This window comes from Petaurus breviceps, unplaced genomic scaffold (genome assembly GCF_028583685.1).
Source record: "Petaurus breviceps papuanus isolate PSGF00001 unplaced genomic scaffold, PetGlider_PUasm1.0 179, whole genome shotgun sequence".
In the NCBI taxonomy this organism is placed as follows: Eukaryota; Metazoa; Chordata; class Mammalia; order Diprotodontia; family Petauridae; genus Petaurus; species Petaurus breviceps.
Genome location: NW_027185779.1, coordinates 1785737 through 1808228, shown reverse-complemented (window position 1 = coordinate 1808228; position 22492 = coordinate 1785737). Strand labels below are relative to the sequence as shown.

At 37.4% G+C, this 22492-nt stretch overlaps 1 protein-coding gene across 4 annotated transcripts in view; it reads left to right on the top strand.

The window, feature by feature from the left end:
* The window catches only part of SDC2 (syndecan 2), a 141902-nt gene that overhangs the window by 109863 nt on the left and 9547 nt on the right, over nucleotides 1–22492 (top strand). For all 4 annotated transcript variants that reach the window (XM_069086588.1, XM_069086587.1, XM_069086590.1 and 1 more), the window contains exons 2-3: nucleotides 8464–8575; nucleotides 16721–16854. In XM_069086588.1, coding sequence (XP_068942689.1) covers nucleotides 8464–8575; nucleotides 16721–16854 — 246 coding nt within the window. The remainder of the gene's footprint in view (nucleotides 1–8463; nucleotides 8576–16720; nucleotides 16855–22492) is intronic.

Below are 22492 nucleotides of genomic sequence, written 5' to 3'. Positions count from 1 at the left end.
TAACCCTAATTGCCCTGCCCTTCCACCTCCAAAAAGCAAAAACAAAACAAACAAAAAAAAAGGCATGGGATTAGATGATCTTAAAAACCTTTTCCAGTTCTAACATCTTATGAATCTTAATTTAAACCTAAAGACTATATGGAAATAGATGGAATTTTGCATTTTGATTATATATAGAATAAAAATTATAGTTCTCCCAAGTGGTAATGGAATCGATCAACAAACATTTATCATGTTTAAATATTTATTTATATATTTACTTGACTACTATGGGCTAGGCACTCTGCTAAATAGGATACAGATGGCACAAAGGGTGTGGTACAAATGGAAAGAGCATTGCCTCTGGATTTAGGATCTAATCCCGCCTTTAATGCTTTCTACCCATGTCATTTTGTGTGAATTGCTTAACCTCCCTAGGACTCGGTTTTCTTGTCTGTGAAATGAGGGATTATAGATTTAAAGCAGGAAGGGCAATGGCATGGGGGGAAGGGTGTCATCTAGTCTAAAATAAAGGAACTATGGCCCATGACTCTCCTAAGGTCACACAGCAATCATCAAGAAGAAGGGTTCAAACCCTGGTCCTCTGATTCCAGTCTTATTGAGGACCATTCCCTCCCCCCCAAGAACTTTTGTTTATTTGTGTTATAGGCTTTGATATTTTATATTAGAAATTTAAATGCTAGGATTATTATAAAATTATTATTATTTTGATCTTGTAGATAACCTAAAAGGGTTTCGGGGACCCCCAGAGATCCCTGGACCATACTTTGAGAATTGACAGACTAGAGAACCTCTTAAGTCCTTTCTCATCAATATCTATTATCTCATAGACTTAAAAGACCAAAATGAAATAGCTTCTGTCTCAAGGACATACATATGTATATATACATGATATATGTCATATATATAAAATTTATTTTGCATACATATGTAATGAATTCAAGGTAGTTTTGTCATTGAGACCTTAGAAGTTGAAGGATTCAGAAAAGGTAGCAGGCAGAGGTAGGTAAGGATTCTAAGAGGCCAAGGTGAAGAGGGGGGGAAGTGTATTGGAGAACAGCCTGTGCAGGGGACCCAAGGCAAGAGAAAGAATGCCATGTATAAGAAACAGCACGCCATCCAGTGTGGTAGGACGATAGACTGTGTGGCATGAAAATAAATATGTAAGAAGACTGGAAAGGAAGGAAGGGCCCAGGTTAAAAAGAGCTTTAAATACCAAACAGAGGAGCTTATATTGGATGCATCTTGTTATAAAGGGCCATTGGTTCTTTGAGTTGGGAGTGGTATAGGGGTAACAGTAAGACCTGCACTTCTAGGATACAGTCTAGGAAAATCCCTTTGGAAGCTGTCTGGAGGCTGGTTTGGAGTAGAGAGAGAACTGAGGAAAGGAGAACAATTAGATAAGATGTGATAAGGGCATGAATTAAATTAGGTCTCTACTGTCTTGATAGAAACCAGATGACATGAAGTAGACGTTATGAAGATTGAAATGACAAGATTTGGCAGCAGATGTGGATTTGTGAGGTTATAGAGAATGGCTCTCTAAGGGTGACATGATGTCACTCAGCCCCTCATTTTAACATAGGCCACCTCACCTTATGCTAACCAATCAGAGTTGATTGCCACTGTTCTTCCAAAAGAACATATTAGCCCTGAGCCTGCCATGATGGTCTCTGGTCCAAGAGAGATGGCCAAATGACCATCCTTTCATTAATAACATGCTGGCCTTATTAATAAAATGATTAAATTACCCACAAAAAAAAGTGAATGACACCAAGATGGCAGACATTTTTGACTGAAAGGATGGTGGTACCCTCAGCAGTTATTGGGAACTTCAGAATAGAGGTGAGTTTGGGGGGAAAGATAACGAGTTCCATTTGGGATGTTTTGAAGCAGAGATGCCTATTGGGTGTCTGGTTTAAAATGACCAATAGGCAGTTGGAGATGGGAAACTGGAGCTCAGGAGAGAGATTAGACCTAGGTATACAGATCATCAAGTCATTTGCAGGGAGATGATAACTGAGTCCATGGAAGTTGCTGTTGAAAGATATATGGTGGGCTTAAATAGGTTTTAGCATTTTATCAATGACAATGTACTCAAGAAGTTGTGTAAAAGATATGATTCAAGAGATATATGACCAGAACAGGTGGTAGGCCAATCATGGAGCTAAAGGAAGGTACAACAGATGTACAGCCCATCTGTTGTACTAGTACTCACGTAACATTAATTTTTTTTTAAAGCCAGGGTAAAGCTCCTGGCACACTAGGGAGGCATCCCTATGGAAGATTTGTAGAAGAACATGGTCAAAAATGTTGGACAAGAGAAGGCAAGGAGTGTTTATGATCTTCCTCTTTGGAGTAAATATCATACACTTGGAAGGGAACTCAAAGATAAGGTCATCAAATTCCTTCATTTCACTAATGAGGAAATTAAGGCTAGGTCACCTCCTTATTTCTTGGGCAAAAAAGTTTAAGTAACTGAGTAAAACGAAACCAGACTTAGTTTTTGGTCTAAAGAGAAACTCACAGGTAGCTCAAGAATATTCTTGACTGTATACAGAGTCAAAAATAGAAACAAGTTTATCAGCAAACTTAGTGTTCCATCCTTGGATTGTGGCTAAAATTTGGCTAAGGGATAAGTACACTTAATTGTTTAGTAATAAACCAAGAATGCTGCTAATACTCAGCAGCAGGTTGATACTAATAAAAAGTTAGTTTTGCAAGGTGCAGAAGAAAGTCAAAAGGAAAAAAAAAAGAAAATCTTATACTCCCTTAATCTTCTCTCAACTTCTCTGGCATTTTTTTTCTTCATCTGGTGAGTGAGGAATTAAATTAGCTCTCAAAGGTCCTATGGGGTATTTATTTGGAAAAATTTAAGAATGGGTACATACTCCTTAAGTGGCTGGTGGCAGGAGTCTGGAGATAATTATTATTTCATAATAGATCAGTCCATGGTATATCAGTTTAACTTAATGAAAGTGCAAGCTAAGGTTACATGCCACCAGTTACTTCATCCCTTTACACTAATCATAAAGGTAAATTCAGCTGTGCAGGTAGGGCCCCTTTAAGTCAAGAGTTAGAAGTGTCTTTATCTGGAAACAAAAGCCTCCATCTGGGTTTTTAGTTTCTTATAGAGTGGTACAGAAATTTAATGCTAGATGGGTATTTTATTTTTATAGCTAAAGCTTGGCTTATGGAAGCTCTCCACCCCTCACCTCCTACCCCTCGCCCTTTGATTCATGAAAAATCTGGCTTTTCTTTCTCATTCTGATGACAAGTAATTAGAGTAAGTTTCACTATCCTGAAGTCTGTTATTGGCGTTCTCTCTTCCTTGACATTACAGTTCTATTCCACCAATGTTGAGAGGTTACACTTGAAGAAGCAGAAAAGAATTTGGTTTCAGAAAAGTTGCAGGTTTGGGGGGTTAACAGCCACAGTGGGGAAACTTGAACTGATGTGTTTGCAAGAGGTCTGGTCTAGATGGGCCTGAGACAGCTGAATTATGGGAATGGATATAACATCAGAGAAGAAGGGACATCAGGGGCCATCTAGTCCAACCTGAACCTGAAAAAGAATCCCCAATGAAACATGGCCAGCAAGTAGGCATTTAGGCAGGCAAATTTTACTTTAAAATTGCTGATGAAAAGTAGTCCCATTTTTGAATAGCCTTATTTCTTAGGAAATTTCATTTGCTAGGTTGCTCTCTTCCACTTTCTTTTCTCTAGATAACTTTTTTTTTTGTTTTTCTGAGTAGCTATTGTTGGACTCCTTTGGTAGCCTAATGAAGCCTATGGAACACTTCACAGAATAGTGTTTTTAAATGCATAAAATAGCATTTAGCCTAGTGCTTGGCAGAGTAAATACTGATTGACTGACTAGTTAAAAATAAAATGCATAGGATTACCCAAAACAACAATAGAAACAAAAATCAAACAATTATGTTAAAATGCAATTTTCAAAATATTTTTAAAAACAAATTCCCAGACTTGGGTTAAGAGCCCCAATTTTAGACATTCTCTGTTTTGCCTTTTGGCTCTAATTCTCAAGGCATCTCTAGTAAGTGTTCTAGAGAAAGCATTTATCTAGGGAGATAAACCAATTAACAAGGAAACTGTATGTCCAACCTGTGACTTTCTTCTAGGCTCACCTTTTTCTTAACCTAGAGTCCTAGAGTGGTGTTAGCCTGGCATAATCTTGCAAGAGTCATTTATCTTGGGGAATTCAGTGGTGTGTGAGACTGACTACCTGGTACGACTGAATTGTAAAGTCTCTAAAGTCACACAGAATTATCTGTGAGGTTGGGTTTTTTTTTTTCTCCATCTGCCTGTTAGTGTGTGAATGATGTGTTGGTCTAGACAGCTGGGATATCTAATGAATGGAAACTCAATTTACACGTAAGGATTGAATATCTTAAAGCTGTACTTAGATCCATCAAACCAGAAGTTTGGTGTGGGCAGAGGGAAATTAAAATCACTCACTGTGAAGAAAAGGAAACAGAGTTTCCAGTATTCTGAGGGGTTTCTTTACCTTTTTGAAAAAGAGCTTCGAAGTTCTCTAGCTGTGAAAATAAATCTATGTGCTGGAACCCATGTACAGAAGAAGCTTGAGTACTTAAGAATTTATACGAAGCTTGGGGTCAGAGGACCATCCAGGCCTGAAATAGATCTAGTTTCCATTTGTGAATCTGATAATAACTTGTAGTGACTTGGTGCTGTTGTGACATGTTAGCTATACATTCTCGCCCAAAGACCAATTTATTCTATGTATATAAGTCCAAAAGCATTTCTTGAACACCTGCTATATACTCAAAACAATACTAAGTAAGTATGGTGAGATGAAAGGGGTAAATTTGATGTAATCCCTGCCCTCAAGGAGCTTATAATGGAGCTGGAGAGAGAAGAATAATATACTTGGTAAAGTGGAATTTCTAGTGGTTCTGAGGAAGTGGGTTTGAATCCCAGCCATGCAGATTACTTGTCTTTGTGACTTTGGACAATTCAGTTTACTTCTTGAGGACTCAGTTTCCTTATCTATAAAATGAGGGAGTTAGAGTAGATGGCCTCTCAGTTCCTCTCAGCTCTCCATTTAGGATTGAATGAAAATGTAATAAGACCTATATGACATATCAACCAGAATGAGAAACTATATAATTAAATTCTAAACTGCTTGATAATAGACTGTTGGTACCACCTCTAAGTTCAATATGCTGCCTATGAGTTTCATGAGGGAAAGAACCAAAACTTGTCTAGATTGCTTATTTCCCACAGTGCCTAGCATGATGTATTGTTCCCAATAAAGGCTTAATAAATGCTCATCGAATTCACTTGAATTGAATTAAAATTATGGATGCTGTTGGTCCATGAAAGAGTTATCAAAGAAGACTTTATCACAGATATAGATTCAATCTATATCAGTAAACATATATTAAACAACTATTTTGTGCCAGCCACTGTGCTAAAAGCTGAATTAAGGTGGACCTGGAAGGACTGGTAGGATTTGGAAAGGTAGAAAAAAAGGGAACAATTTTGAGAACAACGATGTATATGCAAAGGCAAGATTGTGGCATGTTTGATAAAGGGTGATCAGTTCTTTTTGTATACCTTCCCTCCCCAAATTACCTTCCATCTATTTTACATAGATATGTATGTGAATGTTATTATGTATTAATGTGTTCATGTAATATATAAATATATTATGTATATGTACATGAATATCATCGTCTTCCTCAGCTAGATTTTAAGCTCTGTAAGGACAGGAGTAACTTCATGACTGCCTTTGTATTTTCAGCTCTTCCCACAGTGCCTGGCCCATATTAGGTGCTTAGTAGATGCTTCTTGATCCATCACTTTTGTGGAGGAAAGAGTTTTTGGTGGGTAATAAGGTTGTTTGCATGACTGGGGCACAGAATATACCTCAGGTTCTGTAGTAAGGTTCAGAAAACTGGAAGTTCACATTGAAGATTGTGAAAACCTCAGAAGAGAGAAAAGTGAATAATGGATATTATCCAAAGACTGCCAAATTGAGATCTGACCATGCTGGGAGAAAAGTTCCTTCAGACTCTTGGCTCCCTGCAGTTACTCAAAGCTTGTGAGCCTGGCTGTGGGAAAACCAGAGCCCACAATTTTAATTCTTGGAATTTGGACGATAGGGCAGATTAAACAAGATGGATTCACATACCTTTCTATGAATTGGCATAGAGGAATAGTGGAGAATGTAGGATCAAGTTTAAAATGTGTTCGCCTTTCCTAGCAGGAGTTGTAACTTGATAGAATAAAGTCGTACTGTTTTCAAGGGTGGGACCTGCCTGTCTGCCTAGCATGGTTTCTAGCCAGTGACTCTTAGAACAGAAAATTCTGTTTCAAGAGAAAAATCTAATGAAAAACAATGTTGTGAGGAAAGAATATTTTAAAGTCTATTGGGTGTGAGCATTCAAATTTATTTTTTTAATAGTGTTGTAGTGATTGTATCATAAATTTAGAAAAGGGAGGCATATTAGAAGTCATCTAAATCAAGCCTCTAATTTTACAGATAAGCTCTGCCCTCATCAAACTGTAAGAATTGTTTAGGTGTCAATAATGCTTTAATTATAGGGTTGATCAAATATCAACTCATTACAGTCATTTTTAAGAGACACCCACTACCCTAATTCCATGTGGGTTTTTATTCTGACTCTGACTGGATCAAAAGTCAGAATTTTAGAATGAAACCCTTTTATTGAGTAAGCTGTGAGTTAGTAAAATAATTGTGCTAGTAAATGCTAGTTGACCCATAAGCTGAAACAAAATACATAGGATTATAAAAGAAAACCAATTATGTTAAAAGACAATTATCAAAATATTTTTAAAACGAGTTCCTAGACTTGGGTTAAAACCCTTGTATTAGACGTTCACTGTGCCACCTGCCAACTCTTAATTTTAAGTCTTGGGTCTTCATTGCCCTTGGTAAAGGGTAAAGCAGAGGCTGAAAGAATCTCTTGTTGGGGGCGTCATAGACAGGATTTCCTTTTTGAGTGTACATTAGGCTATAGTTGATAGTCCAAGGGGCTCTCAAGGCTCTTTCTCATTCTGTAGTTCTACTTTTCTTGACAATAAACATGTTTTTCTTGATGTTCTGATTACTAATTTCAGGGTTAAAGAGACCAGGGGCTATAGTCGTTAGAGGAATACTTCCATTGGGAAATGATCCATGCAGACACACTGTTTAGATCACTTGCCATGCTAGGTACCATAGACAAGATCATGCAGGACTGCAAAGTACTAGACTACCCATATAAAAGGTGGTGGTAGTAATGGTAGTAGTAGTTGTTGTTCATTTGTTGGCTGACAATTACTCTCCTGTTTTATTGGGTAGTCTCATGGGCAGGTTATGCTGGGTCTAGCTTGACCTTGTTTGTGCCAGTTGTTAAATTTTCATTATGAGCATTGACACCTCAAAAATCATCAAATAATACAAATCAATGCTTGATTCATTGTTTTGTTGTTGATCTAGACTTAAGAAAGTGATGGAGAAAATGTTAATGCTTATTAAACTTTTAAAAGTGTATTTAATATGTACATCATGTCCCTTCCCTAAGTCTGTTGTTAAACATTTACCAGCACACTCCTGGTTCTTCCCTCATAGTACATTAACATTTCTTCTCATTAAATTCAGAGGGAATGTTGCTGTAAGTTTTGTAACAGTCTTTGTGAAGGCAAGAGAAGTAAGCCCAAGGTTGGCTTCTAATATCATGTTGAGAAAACAGAAAACAGATTCATTTATACCCCAACTCAAAAACAAAACAAAACAGTCAATGTAATGACACGGATGGAATATTATTTACACTTTGTTATCTTACCCAACACTTAGCACAGTGCTTGGTGCCCAGTAAGTATTTAATAAATATTTGTTTAATCATACTGAGTGAAATTGTAGGCATTGGCATCCCTGACCCAGTGTGCTGTACCAGGCAGTTTAGTGTGTGTGTGTATGTGTTTATGTATATATGATTTTGTTTTATTTGTAAATATATATTATATATATATATATATATATGTATATATATATATATGAATTAGGGACTAGAGCTGTGATTTCATTGTTTTTGGGAATTCCTGGATGAGAAATATCGACTCTGTCAATGCAAGGCAGCATTTTCTCCACAGTTCATTCACAGAGAACTGTCTAGGGAAGGTATTGAGAGAGGGTAAATGACTTGCCTAAAGTCACATAGTCCATGTGTCAGAAGGAAGACTTGAAACCCTAGTTTTCCTGGCTCCAAGGGGGGCTCTTCAGCCCCTACACCACCCTGACTCTCATTGGTTTTAAGTTGCTATTAAACCATTCCTAGACACAGGACTTGAAGAATGGGGGTGAAGGAGGAAAGAGATTGAAAGGAGGTAAATAACTAGAGAAAACTGAATAATACCATAAAACAAACTTCTTAATAGTTTACCTTCTTAAATTTCACTCTCATTTCTTTCTCAGAGGGCAGAGCTAACTTCTGATAAAGACATGTACCTTGACAACAGCTCTATTGAAGAAGCATCAGGAGTTTATCCTATCGATGATGATGACTATGCATCTGCATCAGGCTCGGGTAAGAATGGGAAACTACTTTTATTTCTTCACACTCCCCTCTCCAGCCTCCTCCCGCATGAAGACTTGGCCTTATTGGTCAATATTAATAATAATTAGTTACTTTTCAGATGCTATGATACTAACTCAATTCCAGAATTCTTTTAGGAGTCTGTTGAATTATTGACTTATTTATTCCTTTGTTTCATAGTAGTGTGGGAGTAAATCTGAATGTATATGTGGGTGTATATATCTATATCTATATTTATACATATGCAAGGACACATATATACATACACACACACTTTCAAGCTAATTTGGGAGTGGGGTACCTAAAAAATGATAGTCGAAAATCTTCAGACAATTTTTATAACAACAATAATAATTTAATATATTATATCTTTATGTCAACTGTTTTTTCTCTTTGTTTTCTCTTTGTCCATTGGTATTTCTAAGATAATACTCTGCTTCTGTTTTAAACATTTTGGAGGAACAGTTCTCATGAAATTGTTCAAAGAATTTATTTATAGAGAGAGTATATTTGAGTTTCAATGGGACTTTCAATTAAGACATTGAGAGTAATGTCACCTAAAACATCTGTGAGGAAATTAAATGAACACCTACTTGGCAAAACTCCATATCACAGATTAGAAATTAAAGGATAAATCAGAAACAGTTTGGCCTTACTTACTCCCTCTGGGTTGCTCTAGAAGGGAGGAAAGGAAATGTACAGTTGAATTGAAAACCATTTGTGATAAACACTCTCTAGTCCAGTGGTCAATCATTTTATTTGCTCCAGGAACAATCCCAGTGGAAGCTATGGCTAAGACAAGGTTTGAGCACAGAGGTAATTAATGGTCAAATCAGGAAGCAGTGTTCAGCAGAGTACCATGAAAATCTTTATTGGGATTTTTATTGATTAGAATTCTCATTTGTAATCCCAAAGGTCCTGACAGCTGCCCTGGGTTTAGATTTATGTATGCCATCTGATTAGCAGACTGGCCCCAAATACAGAATGACCCAGAAAGATTCAAATTGATCCTCTTCTTAAAGGAATTCAAGCTATAATATAAGGTGTAGTGTTTTAAATGGAGAAACAGCAAATCTGGGAAAGATATGGAAGAGCTTGCTGACCTAGTAAGTATGAGCTTACAATGCAGTACTGGTGTAAAAATAGCCATTGCTATTCTTAGGGAAGTGATATATATCTCACATGCAGAACAAGTGGGGTTAAGTGTTGCCCAGCAGAGCCCTAATGTCACTCACTAAAACTATTAATACTTTACACCCATAACACATGTTTTTTCCTTAGTGCCTCAGATATACTCTGTACTTAAATGATGTTCAGAATGCCCCAGCACATAATTAATTGGGCAAATCTTGTCTCTATACCACAGATCTTAGAATTCAAGGTTTAGAAGGGCTCCCTGGAGAACACGATAACAAGTCATTTTGCTATCTTTGCTACCAAGCTATTCCAAGAGGAAGATGCTTCTTTTCTTTACCTTTTTCTCTCTCTCTCTCTCTCTCTCTGACTAGATTTAAGGAGAGGGGACTTTGTATCTCCTCCTAGTTAAAATTCCTTTTTCAAAGATGTGGATGGAATAGATGAGACCTAGAAATCACAGGATGTAACCAGGATAGATAGGGCTAAAACATGAGGCCATTATCTCTTGGTTCCTGGTTCTAGCATTGGTTTGATCAGAGCTATAGAAAAAAAGTGTGCAAAAGAGCAGCATCCCTCATCACTGCCTTTCTTTGCTATGAGAATGTTGTTCTTCAAAATAGCAGTTACTGATTCTTGGCTTAAGATGGTGGCTCTTAAAGTTTTCTAATGGGGATCTCTTGCCTCTTCATTCAGAAGTGCTAGACAGCTATAGAAAGACCCAATTTTCACAAAAGGGAAGACAGTGGACTCTACAAACTGTAGATCCAGGAGACAGCTTCAATTCCTGGCAAAATTCTAGAACATATTATTTTTCAAGGGATGACCTGTGGACACCTAGAAAAGGAGCCAGTGACCACTCTGCTAATAATGGCTTCATCAAGAATAAATAGATCATGCCATTCTAACCTCATTTCCTTTTTTGACAGTGTCAGTAGGTAGGTAGGTAGGTAGATTAAGGGAAAGCTGTAGACATAGTTTACTTAGATTTATTGAAGCATTTGACAAAAGTTTCTCATGCTTTCTTTGTGAAAAAATTTACAGCTAGGTGGAACAACTGAACCCAAAGAGTTGTCATTAATGGGTTGATATCAACTTGGGAGGGCAATTTCTAGAACAGTGTCTCAAAAGAACTGTTCTTGGCCTTGTGCTCAGTGTTTTTATCAGTCTTAGATGAAGACATAGATGGGCTTCTTATCAGAGCTGTAGCTGATGCAAAGCTAGAAGCAATAGCTAATATAATGAATGACACAACCAAGGTGCAAATTTACATTAATAGGTTAGAATGTTATGTTACTTGAAGGCAAGGATTCTTTTCATTTTTGTCTTTGCCTCCCCAGTACTTTGCACATAATGGACATTTAACACATATTTATTGAATTAAATTGAATTTAAAAAGTTGAAATTTAGTAGAGGTAAATGTTGAGTTCTATATTTGGGTTCAAAAAATCAACAATACAAAAGATGGGAGGTATAGCTAGGAAGCAGTTCATCTGAAAAAAAAATTGGGGTTTTAATTGACATGTAAATTCTAAATGAGTCAACATTGTAACATAGCAGCCAATAAAAATAATGAACCCAGTAAACCCTGAGACAGCCCATTCTATTTTTAGATTACTCTAATTACCAGGAAGTTTTTTCTTACATTGAGAGGACTTCCACTTATTATTTTCATTTTGTCATCTGAGGCCAAGCAGAAAATGTCTTCATCTATTAGTGAGTTCCTCCTTTCTAGGCATCTTTAAGAAAAGGCTGGATGACCACTTCTTGAGCATATTGCAAAAAGGGTGCTTAGTTGGACTAGTTACAAGTTAGACTAAATGGACTCTGAGGCCTCTTCCATGTCTGATATTTTGTGACATCAGATTTTGTGATTTGAAAGTGGATGAATAGATAACTGAAAGAAAATGCTATTTTAGGAAGAAAAATAAGGTGGTATTATTAATGATCTATCTTGTCCTTTCTGTAAGGCAATAGTGATGAGATTCCATGAATACCTTTCAACTCATCAGTGATCCTGATTTGTGAAATGTTATCTGTAGGTAATCTTCTCCCTCAAAGAAATTCACAAATTTCAAGTTCTTATTGTAGATTTTAATTTTTCCATTCCCCCCCCCTTTTTTTTCTTCTTTGAAAGCTGACATCTAGATGAACTTTATAACTGGGACTCTTTTTTTTTTTTTAATTTTATTGATTGTTTTTTTTATTGCGTCACCTTGCCTTTTGAAATATCCCTCCCTTCTTCCCGAAGCTCCAAGCCATCCCTTTTAACAAAGATTAAAGAAAGAGGGGGAAAATCATTTCAGCAAAACCATCCAGTACATTGACCGTTCCAGATAGAAGTGCAATATTGGACACCTTTGTTTCTTCCACTCTCCCCCCAGTTTTACAAGCAAAGGAAAGAATTTTATTTTCTCAAGTCTGCTTTCAGGCCAAACTTATACATTGTAATTCTGAAGCATTCAGTTTTGTTTTCTTTTTTTGTTCTTTCCAGTTACATTGTTTTAGTCATTGTACATATTATGTTCCTGGTTCTATATATTGTGTTCCTTAGTTCTTCCTCAGTTCTTATGTATCTTTCTGTGCTTCTTAGAATTTTTCATATTAGTCATTTATTATGACATAATATTCCACTATGTTCACTTATTTCAATTTCTTTTGCCTTTCTCCAACCAATAGGCATATACATTGTTTCCAAATCTTCGCTAGCACTAAAAAGACTGTTATGAAATTTTGTTGTATATGGATCCTTTCTGTCTGTAGTCTCCTTGATGTATATTTCTATAAGTGTGCATCTTTTGGTTCAAAGATGTAGTTTAAGTGACGTTGTAGTCACTTAAAAAAAATAATTCCAAAGTACTTTCTAGAATGATTGAACAAATTTATAGCTCCACCACCAATGTATTAATGTTCCCGTCTTTTTTAATCCCCTCTGCTACCAACCATTTTCCACTTTTTGTCATTTTTCCAATTTGCTGTTTATGAGTTGAGTTATTTTGATTTACATTTCTGTTATTATTTATTTAGAACAATCTTTCATATAGTTATTGCTAGTTGGTTTTTCTTTTGAGAATCATTTGTTCATATCATTTGTCCACTTATCTAGAGGGGAATGGCTATTAGTCATGTTTATTTGTGTTAATTCTATATATATTTGGATTATCAGACCCAAATATCAGATATTTGATGCAAAAAATTTTCCCAGTTGACAATTTGCCCACTTATTCTAGATGCATAGATTTTGTTCCTTTAAAAACTTTTCAATTGCATGTAATCAGAGTTACTGCTTTTATTTTTTGTGATTGCCTCTATCCCTCTTTGGCTAAAAATCCTCCCTATACACATGATTATGAAGGGTACTTGATCTTGCTCTCTTCTTGTGGTCTAATGGTAGAACCTTTTATATTCAGGTCACCTATCCTTGTTGATATTATTTGTGATAAAAGGTGTAAGTTTAGGGAATGAACTTAATTTCAATCAAACAATTTTCCAAATAGTTTGTTTTCCAGTGAATCAAACACTAAATTATTGAATTTAATTGTTTCAAACTCTGTCTTACCTAGTCTGTTATGCTGATCTACTTTTCCACTCTTTAATTAGTGTCAACTAATTTTGAGAGTTACTGTTTTATGACATAATTTGAGGTTTAGAATTGCTATTCTCCCTTCCTTTCTCCTTTTAAATGATTATTTTCCTTAAAATCCTAGACCTTTTGTTCCTCCAAATAAATTTTGGTAATATTGTGTCCAGTGCTGTAAACGACTTCCTTTGGTATGACACTAAGCTGGTAAATTAATTTAGATGCTATTGCTATTTTTTATTATATTGAAGGGGCCTAGCTATAGGCTTTGATTATCTCTCTAGGCCTATTATAAAGCAGGCTTTTGGAAAAGAATTTTGTTTTGTTATAACCTAGTGGATATAAATATTCTTTTTTTTAAAGCAATTGGGGTTAAGTAACTTGCTCAAGATTACACGGCCAGGTGTTTCTAGGTGTGGTGCTAAGTGTCTGAGCCCGGATTTGGTCCCCAGGTCATCCCAACACTGGGGCCGGTGCTCTTACTTGCTGTGCTACTTGGCTGCCCCAGATATAAATATTCTTAGCCCTTAATCTAACTTATAAATTTTTTTCCTTGTCATTTCTGATTTAAATGCAAGTAATTCTTTAAAGATAAAATCATTCACCTTGTGAACAAGTCAAATATATTGTACATAAATTGCTGATGGATTAACAGGCAGGCTGGTAGAAAGATGCTTTTGAGATTATTATGCTAAATATAGCAAGTAGATACTTTGGTATGTAGATGCATCTGTGTTCTCATTGGTGTTGACATTCTCCTCACTAATGCACATTGCAATACCTCCATGCTTTTCTTGTGCTTATCTTATCCAGATCTTCCCATAAATCTTCCACAGCCAGTCTTTTCAAGATGCTAAAGGCTTTCATCTACCCCTTCTAATATCATTGTTGTAGCATTTAGGCTGGACACATACTATCCCTCACTCTCGTTGCATGAATGGCCCACTATGTCTCCAGTCACTCTTAGTTTTTGTGATGTCTTATGGGTCAGTTTTTCCAGTTTCTTTTTATGTCCCTTATCACATGCAAGTCACCATAGTGAGTCTGCTTATCCCACTCACATATTTTTCCGTTGCCCTTTACAAGTCTTCCTAATGTCTTTCAAGTCTTTGTAGGTGACCCAAAGAAGAATTTAGTTGTTTCAAAGTAAAATGGGCAAAGGGAAATTTGAAACCGTGAGCTAAACTCTATAGAAAATGCATTTTATTGTAAATCATAATTTTCCAGTAATTGTACTTCATTGAAAGCTTTAACTGGAAGATTTAGATAGAAAAATGAGACACCTTTATAAATTAAATAGTAATATTGAGTGTATTCTTAATTTACCCGAATAATAATCTAATCATACTATATGTGATGGATAGACTATGAGATGGTGTTAAAGTGGGCAAGAGGAAGAAATAAAATCCAATTTATGACCAGAGGATCAAGTGGAAGCAAAAGCAATAATAATTTTCCTACCATAGATCAAGTCAATCACTGAGTATTTATTTAGCACCTAGTATGTTTCAAACATATTGTGGCAATGCAAAGTTTTTTCTAATCTAATTGGGGAGGTAAAACATGGTTACATAAAAAATATGTTTTATACATGGAAGTATATCATAAAGTGCCAAGTGAATGGTCCAGAAATGACTACTATAGGATTTCAGAGGATGATGGAGATTACTGTGGGTTTGACTAATCAGGGAAAATTTAATGGAGAAGGTGAGCTATGAGAAATAGGGTAGGATTCAGTCAATAGGAGTCAATAGGAGGTGAGAAAACATTCTAGAAGGAAGAATGAATGATGTGGACAGAGACGTCAGTCAGTCAACAGACATTAATTAGGAGCTTACTAGATGCCGGGCATATAGTGATTAATTAATACTGGGAGTACAAATATAAGCAGAAAAAGGATACAGACACTGCCCTCAAGTAGCTCATGTTCTAATGGGAAAAGACATAAAATGAAGCTAAAAGGGAAGAGAGATGGAGAGGGGAAGGTACCTGACATGATGCAGAAGTACTCATTGCAGCCTGGTGAGAAATGACATTGTGGCTGCCTTGGGCACCTTTCTTGAGTGCAGATTCTGGAAAGTGTCATACAGTCAGAGGGAGGGACTTCCAGGACAGGGGGTGGTCCTTCCAACTTATGAATTTCAGGGTTGAAATGATTTGGGGGGATGAAGAGGTTTCTGAGGCATGATAGATATGCACAGCCAGGAAGTTGCTTAAGGGGCATCCCCTCCCCCAACCTTACTCTTTTGCTTTTAGTTCATCAGTCTGATTCCTGTAGTTTTCATTTACTTAGAGATAAAGTCAGAAAGATTGATTGGAAAAGATCAAGGAATGTCTAAGTTTCCTCATCTATAAAATTAGGAAGTTGGACTAGTTAAAATCTCTAAGATTCTTTCTAACTCTTTACATCTTTATGATAACTCTGTGGTGTTTCCCACTAGGGCAGTGGAAGATGGTGAAAGAGGGGAGTGACTTGATCAAAGTCGCATGATAAGGAGAATTAGGAGAGATCAGAAAGGCAGGAGATCAGAGGCAGAAAGAATAATTAATTAAGAGACTGTTGCAATCAGTAATCCAGAATGAGGGGCTAAGGCCCTCAACTAGGATAGTAGAAGCCAAAAGCAAGGGACAGACATAAAAAGAAATCCAGGAACAGCTATCTTGGTGTTTCTGAAGTGCTCATTTTATTAATCCTATATAGGCTCACAACATTGCTATTTTCTTTGGCTACACATTCATGTTAATTTAAAGGATTCTGAAGATGCTGCTTGACTTTTCATATATATCTAGCAAATAATTAACATTAAAAAGAACATTGTGGTTGAATCTCATAAACCTTTAAGAATTACACAAATCCACTTACTAGCTGTGTGACCCTGGGCAAGTCACTTAACCCAGTTTGCTTCTCCCCCCCAAAGAAAGATAAAAGTCAGCAGGTAACTTTGAAATGGAAGGACAGTGGTCTCTAGGTAAGAAGACTAGAAAATGGAAAGAATTGCTAGTATTCTTCAGAGCACCAGATACTACCTTTTCGTTCCAACATGATGAGATTAAGAGGCAATGCAAAAAATTAGATGGAGAGCTGATCTTAAGAGCCAGAAGGTCTGGGTTCAAGTCTCACCTCCAACACATACTGGCAGTGTGATTGGGCAAATCGCTTAACCTCTCTGTGCTTTAGGCAACTCTCTAAGATTATAATAAGTTTTAGAGAAGCTGCCAATACACATTGGTAGAGGGAGATTTCTTATGTGAGAGTTTCCTATACCAATAAAATCCAATTCTTATCCTCCTTCGTCCCCAAAGGTAAATCGGAGCCAGATAAATAAAAGTTGAATGTTTTGTAAGAACATCACCGTTCTCAGGGTCAGATAATATTCTAGCTGTTTCCTATTTCTCATCTTGATTTTTGTTTGTTGTTTCAGGAGCTGAGGAAGAAGTAGAAAGTCCACAGATGCCAACATCCCGAACAATTCCAAAGATACCATTCACTAGTGATGCTCCAAAAGTTGAGACGACTACAGTGAAAATTCAGACTAAGATTCCTGCTCAGACAAAGGTGTGCATTCATAACCATCCTAATGTTTCTTCATTGTTGGGGTTTTTAAAAATCATTGAGGATTTTAAGAGACTCCACCCCTTTTAAAATCACATCTCTACATAATTTCTTTTCTTTCTTTTTTTGCTTTTTGGAAGGGGGAAGGCAGGGCAGTTAGAGTTAAGTGACTTGCCCAAGGTCACACAGCTAGTAAGTGATAAGTGTCTGAGGCCAGATTTGAACTCAGGTCCTCCTGACTCCAGGGTTGGTGCTCTATTCACTGTGCCACCTAGCCATCCCTACATAATTTCTTAAAGGTGTATCACTAATTATACTGGGCCTACCTTGTTCCTCTTCATGACAGTCCTCCGACTTTTTACCTATCAAATTACTCATATGTGCGTGTCTTTGGCCTGCTCCGTGTCTCCAGAAATGTTGAAGAAATGATCTGTGGCTCCTAGGGGCTTACAAGCAAAAATGTGCACAGCACAAATGAGAAGAACAAAGAAATGAAAGAAAAGTTAATTTAGAGTTTAAACCCCAAAGCCAAGAAATGCATTTCTCAGCTTTCATTTCACCAAGTACATTTATATGCAAACACATACAAGTTCATTTGTCAGGTAATGATACAATTGTGGAATAGTTGCTCATTTTCATAGGCATAGGGAATTTCTTACTCACTTGTTGTGTATACCAGTAGTGTCAAACCCAAATAGGAAGGTGGAGGTAAGGATTCCTTCGGGTTGTATTTTTATTGTAAAAGTTTTCCAGTTATATTTTAATCTGGTTTGGGCCACAGTATTAGGGGTCTTGTGTTTAACACCTTTGCTCTATAACAAAGAAATCACTGGTCTAACCGCCTTTCCCCTAACCCCCCCCCCAAAAAAAAATGGATTATGTAATGGGTGAGGAGTGCCAGTCTTCTTAAATGATTTGATTACAGGTCTTTGGAAACTGAGGCAAATATGGTTAAGTGACTTGCCCAAGGTCAAACAGCTAGTAAGTGTCTGAGGCTGGATTTGAAGTCGGTCTTCCTGACTCCAGGCCCAGCACTCTATCAGCTGTACCACTTAGCACAGTCCCTGGCAAAACCACTCCAGTATCTCTACCAAGAAAAGAGTTGAATGTGAGTGAAATGACTAAACAACAACAGGTTTTTGTACCCATTAATTACAATACTGATCAGTACTCCCTGTGTTTTTAAAGTTGATTTTCAAGTGGTGATAATCTATCTGAATCTGTGATTGACATTCTTCCTTTCTGTCCCCCTTGTGTTTTCAAGACTTAGATGTTAAGGGGTGTGATGTGTGGCTCTTTAGAAAAGCTACCATGACAAAGTCTTGCCAGTCTAATTACAAGAGAAAGTACAGTGCTGAAACTGGAATCAGGAAGGCCTGGGTTCAAACACCTCTTAGCTGTGTGATCATGGACAAGTCACTTACCCTCCTAAGTTTGTTTTCTCTTGTAAAAAAGGGCTAATCAAGAATTATAGTGGCGGGGTGGCTAGGTGGTGCAGTGAATAGAGCACCGACCCTGGAGTGAGGAGGACCTGAGTTCAAATATGGCCTCAGACACTTAACCCTTCCTAGCCATATGACCTTGGGCAAATCACTTAACCCCAATTGCCCTGCCTTCCTTCCTCCAAAAATAAAGCCCCCCCCCCCAAATAACTATAGTGCCTACCGCCTAGGTTTGTTGTGAAGTGTTATTATTATCCTCATCTTAAATATGAGGAAACTGAAACTGAGAGGAGGTTAAGTGACTTTCCCAGGATCACACAGTTAATGTGAAGCAGGATTTGTCTTCAGGTCTCCCAACTCCAAGTCCTGTGTACTAAGTCAGCATTCTCTCTAGGTTAAGTAACTTGTGCATAGTGCTACAAAGTAAGTGTCTGAGGTGGGATATGAACCCAGATTTTCATGTTTTCCGAGTCCAGTCCTCTACAGGGCTGGGGAACCTGCTGCTTTGAGGCTACATGTGTCCTTCTGGGTCCTTGTATGCAAACACCCTAGCATATCCAGGATGGCTGCTAGCACAGGTCCTATGATTTACTTTTCTAAAGGAAAGCAACTCAAAAAGGGGTTAAAAATCTTACTTCAAACATATATCATTTACCTACTTCAGGGGAAAAAGTCAGCACCCTGAACTTCAGAGAAAATACAAACGGAAGTTACAAGCAGACAAAAAATACAGAGAGAGAAACAGAATAACAGACAGGGCTTCCAGCTATCCAACTGTTGCAGGGTGCAGCCTTTTGACTGAGTACAAGTTTTACAGAACAAATCCTTTTATTAAGGAGATTTGTTCTGTGAAGTTTGGATTCAGTCAAAAGCTGCACTTGGGGACCTAAAGGGCCACATGTGGCCTAGAGGCTACAGATTCCCCACCCCTGTACTACACTATATTGCATCTTACTACCCTTGTTTCTTTTATATATAATATGTAATTTACTACTAGTAATACTAGTGTTAATACTACTATTACTAGTTGTACCAGTGTTACTACTACTACTGGCTGAATTGAATTTTGTGGCAGGGAACAAACTAGGAATGGAGAGATGTAGGGTGGGTGGCAAAGAGGAAAACAGAGACAGAGAGGGGAGAGACAGGCAGGGGTGGGGGAGAAGAACAAAAGAAACAGAGATAGACAAGCAGAAAGAGAGCCTACTTTCCCACTGATAAGATTGGGAAATCATCTTACTAATATTCAGCAATAGAGAGAATTAGGGAAACTATAGCATTGAAGATAGGGATGAAAATTCCCTGAATGCTTCTAACTAATCACACTAAGTTGGGGCGGAGGGTGGAACCCTCTCATTTATAGCTTCTTACTTAAGGCCTAAGTGTGTATGAGTTGCTATGCTTTTCATTTAATTGCATTTGGGAGAAGTCTTAGGAATTTGCTATTGCCTCTCATGACCAGCACCCTTTATGCACATGAGTAGTGAATTGCAGACCTGAATGAAGCTGGACTCAAGAATTCAGTGTTACACAGGAGTCAGCAAGCCCTGTCTGGCTGCCACTGGGATAGCAGCATATATTATTGGTACCATTGACCGATTTGAGACAGAGAAAGGAAAGGAGGACAAAAAACTGTTTGTTAATTATTTTTGTCTTTCCCCTGCAGTTTCTAACATGATCTCTTGTGAGTGCTCCATAAATGTTTATTGAATGGGGGAAAAAGTGGAATGGAGGACTGGAAAAATGAAAAGGGGATGGAGCAAGACAGGAAGGAAGGAGAATAGAAAAGAGAGAAGGAGAGGAAGGGAAAGAAAGGAGGAAGGAAACAGAGGGAAGAAGGTAGAGGGAGGAAGGGAAAAGAGAAGGAGGAAGAATATAAAGTACAAATGATAAAGATTGAATTATGAAGCCACCAAATTCTAGTCTGAGTGTCTATGTTACGAATATCCAGGATTGCTACTGCTAAGTTTTTGCCATTTCCTACCTTTTAATTTTGTTTTAGTGAAGGATTTTAACGTGGTAGATTTTAGTAATCAAACCTCAAGACCTGCAAGATTTAGGAAAAAAAAAAAAGCTCTCTTGGTTGAGTTAGTCTGTCAGATCTGTGACTGTGTGTATGTGGGAAAGGGGCAGAATGGTTTGGATGTATTATGGCCTGACTGACTAAAAAATCAGTTCTGGTCTTTTCTTGTGATTCTGTAAACTCTTTTTTGATATAGGATCAAGGCAAAGGATACAAACAGATACCAGATCAAAAAGTTCAGAAGTTAAGGATGCCTAAACACAGTTAATCCATTTATCGCTCAGGTTGCTGAATGTGATGAAAGAGGTCCTACCATAAATCACATTAATTGAAAGTTCTGTTATGCAGCTACATGGTGCAATTAATGTTGCCTCCAGGATTTTGAACGATGTGCATTTTGAATTTGAAAGTTTCCCTTAGCTTCACTGTGGCACTGATGCAGGATATTGCATGTCAGTGTTTTGACAGTCAATCTACTTATTAAATTATAAACAACTGGGAAGCAGTCAGGTGTTTGTTTAGTCAAAGGCTTGCCCATCCGTTAGTCCCATTTCATTTCTATGGAATTCAAACTAGAGATGGATGTGACAAATCTTTAATTGGCTGCATTTAATTGCTTATGCTGCCTAGTCTTAATTTGATTTGGCAGACATATGGAACTTCTAAGGCATTGAAACAGCATATTGTTACTTTCTATATCTTACGATGATTTATTTTTCTCTTAATGATATAGTCTTGCAGTGCTGTGCCCATTTCTCTATATCCAATCTCTTAAAATTTAAAGGGAACAAGCTATTCAGAATGTTTTGAGATTTGGGGGGGAACGGGGGTTAATAATCAATCTCAGGGATGCTGTTTACAGCAAGCCAAATTCCTGCACACAGAAATGTTGTGCTGTCTTTTGCATGGCCTTGGAACTAAATCAGAGGTAGTAGGTATTCCAGCATAGATGACTTGAGGTCAGTTAAAACCTAGGGGAAAATTACATATGATTAACTTTAGTATGGGACAAGAATGGCATAGATGAGTTGATTCAGAGCTGATCGGCCAAGTTCATTTCCACAATTAAGTTCAGCCTTGTTCCCCAGTGAAATGACTGAAACATCCATGGATTTAGGACCTAGACAATCCACAAACTGGATAATTATTCCTGTAATAACTGAGCTGTATCTCTGCCTGCAGGACAACCAATCAAATCCAGGCTTCTATTGAGATGTCTTGGAAAGAAGAATTGAGCATAAGACATTTGAGAAATGGAAAGAACTCAGTCTATTATGTATTGCAAATTAAATTTACCAGTTTTCTTTGACTTTGTCTTGGCCTGGGAAATCTTTGTGATCCACTAAATTGTTCCTAGGCTTACTCTAGAATATAGTTAAATCAAGCTCTTGGGAGCAACTCATGTTGCAATGAGAAGATAATTTTCCCATGGCCTTTTAACTGTGATTCATATCAGGTAAGAGTCATGACTATGCAGTTTCTTAAGGTATAGAAGATAAGGATATCAAAGTTTCTAATAAACCTAGTAGCAGATAGTTGTTTATTGAGAAACTGCCGTGGTAGTAACGTCATATGATAAGCTAATAAACTTAACCTGTCAAGTCAGCAAAACCAGTATTTATTAAGTGCTTGCTGTATGCCTGGCACTGAGAATTCGTATATAAGCAGAAAAGAAGAAAGTTCTTCCTTTCAAGGAGCTTGCATTCTAAAGAGAGTAGACTGAGAAACAGGTGAGGGAGAGGGGATGGTATGGAAAGGCTGGAATTCAGGCTGGAGAGGAATGAGACAAGGCTAATCTGGATGCCTTCCTTAAATAGAGATTTTAGAAGACGGATCCCATCAGAGAGAGAAGCTGCAGAGGTGGAGGGTATTTCCAGTGACTGAATTCCAGGGCCAGAGAACATCAGGATGAAAAGAGGGGGGGCATGGTAGAGGTGTAGCTTGGAGTAAAATGAGAGCTAGCCAGATTACTTTCCTTAAATTGGAGGTTCTGAGAAGAGCTATATGTAATAGCAAGCACCCTAGCATACCCAGGATGGCTGCTAATACAGGTTCTTTGATCTGCTTTACTAAAGGAAAGCAACTTTAAAGGGGTCAACAATTTTTAATTAAACATATATACATGGATAGATAGATAGATAGATAGATAGATAGATAGATAGATAGATAGATAGAT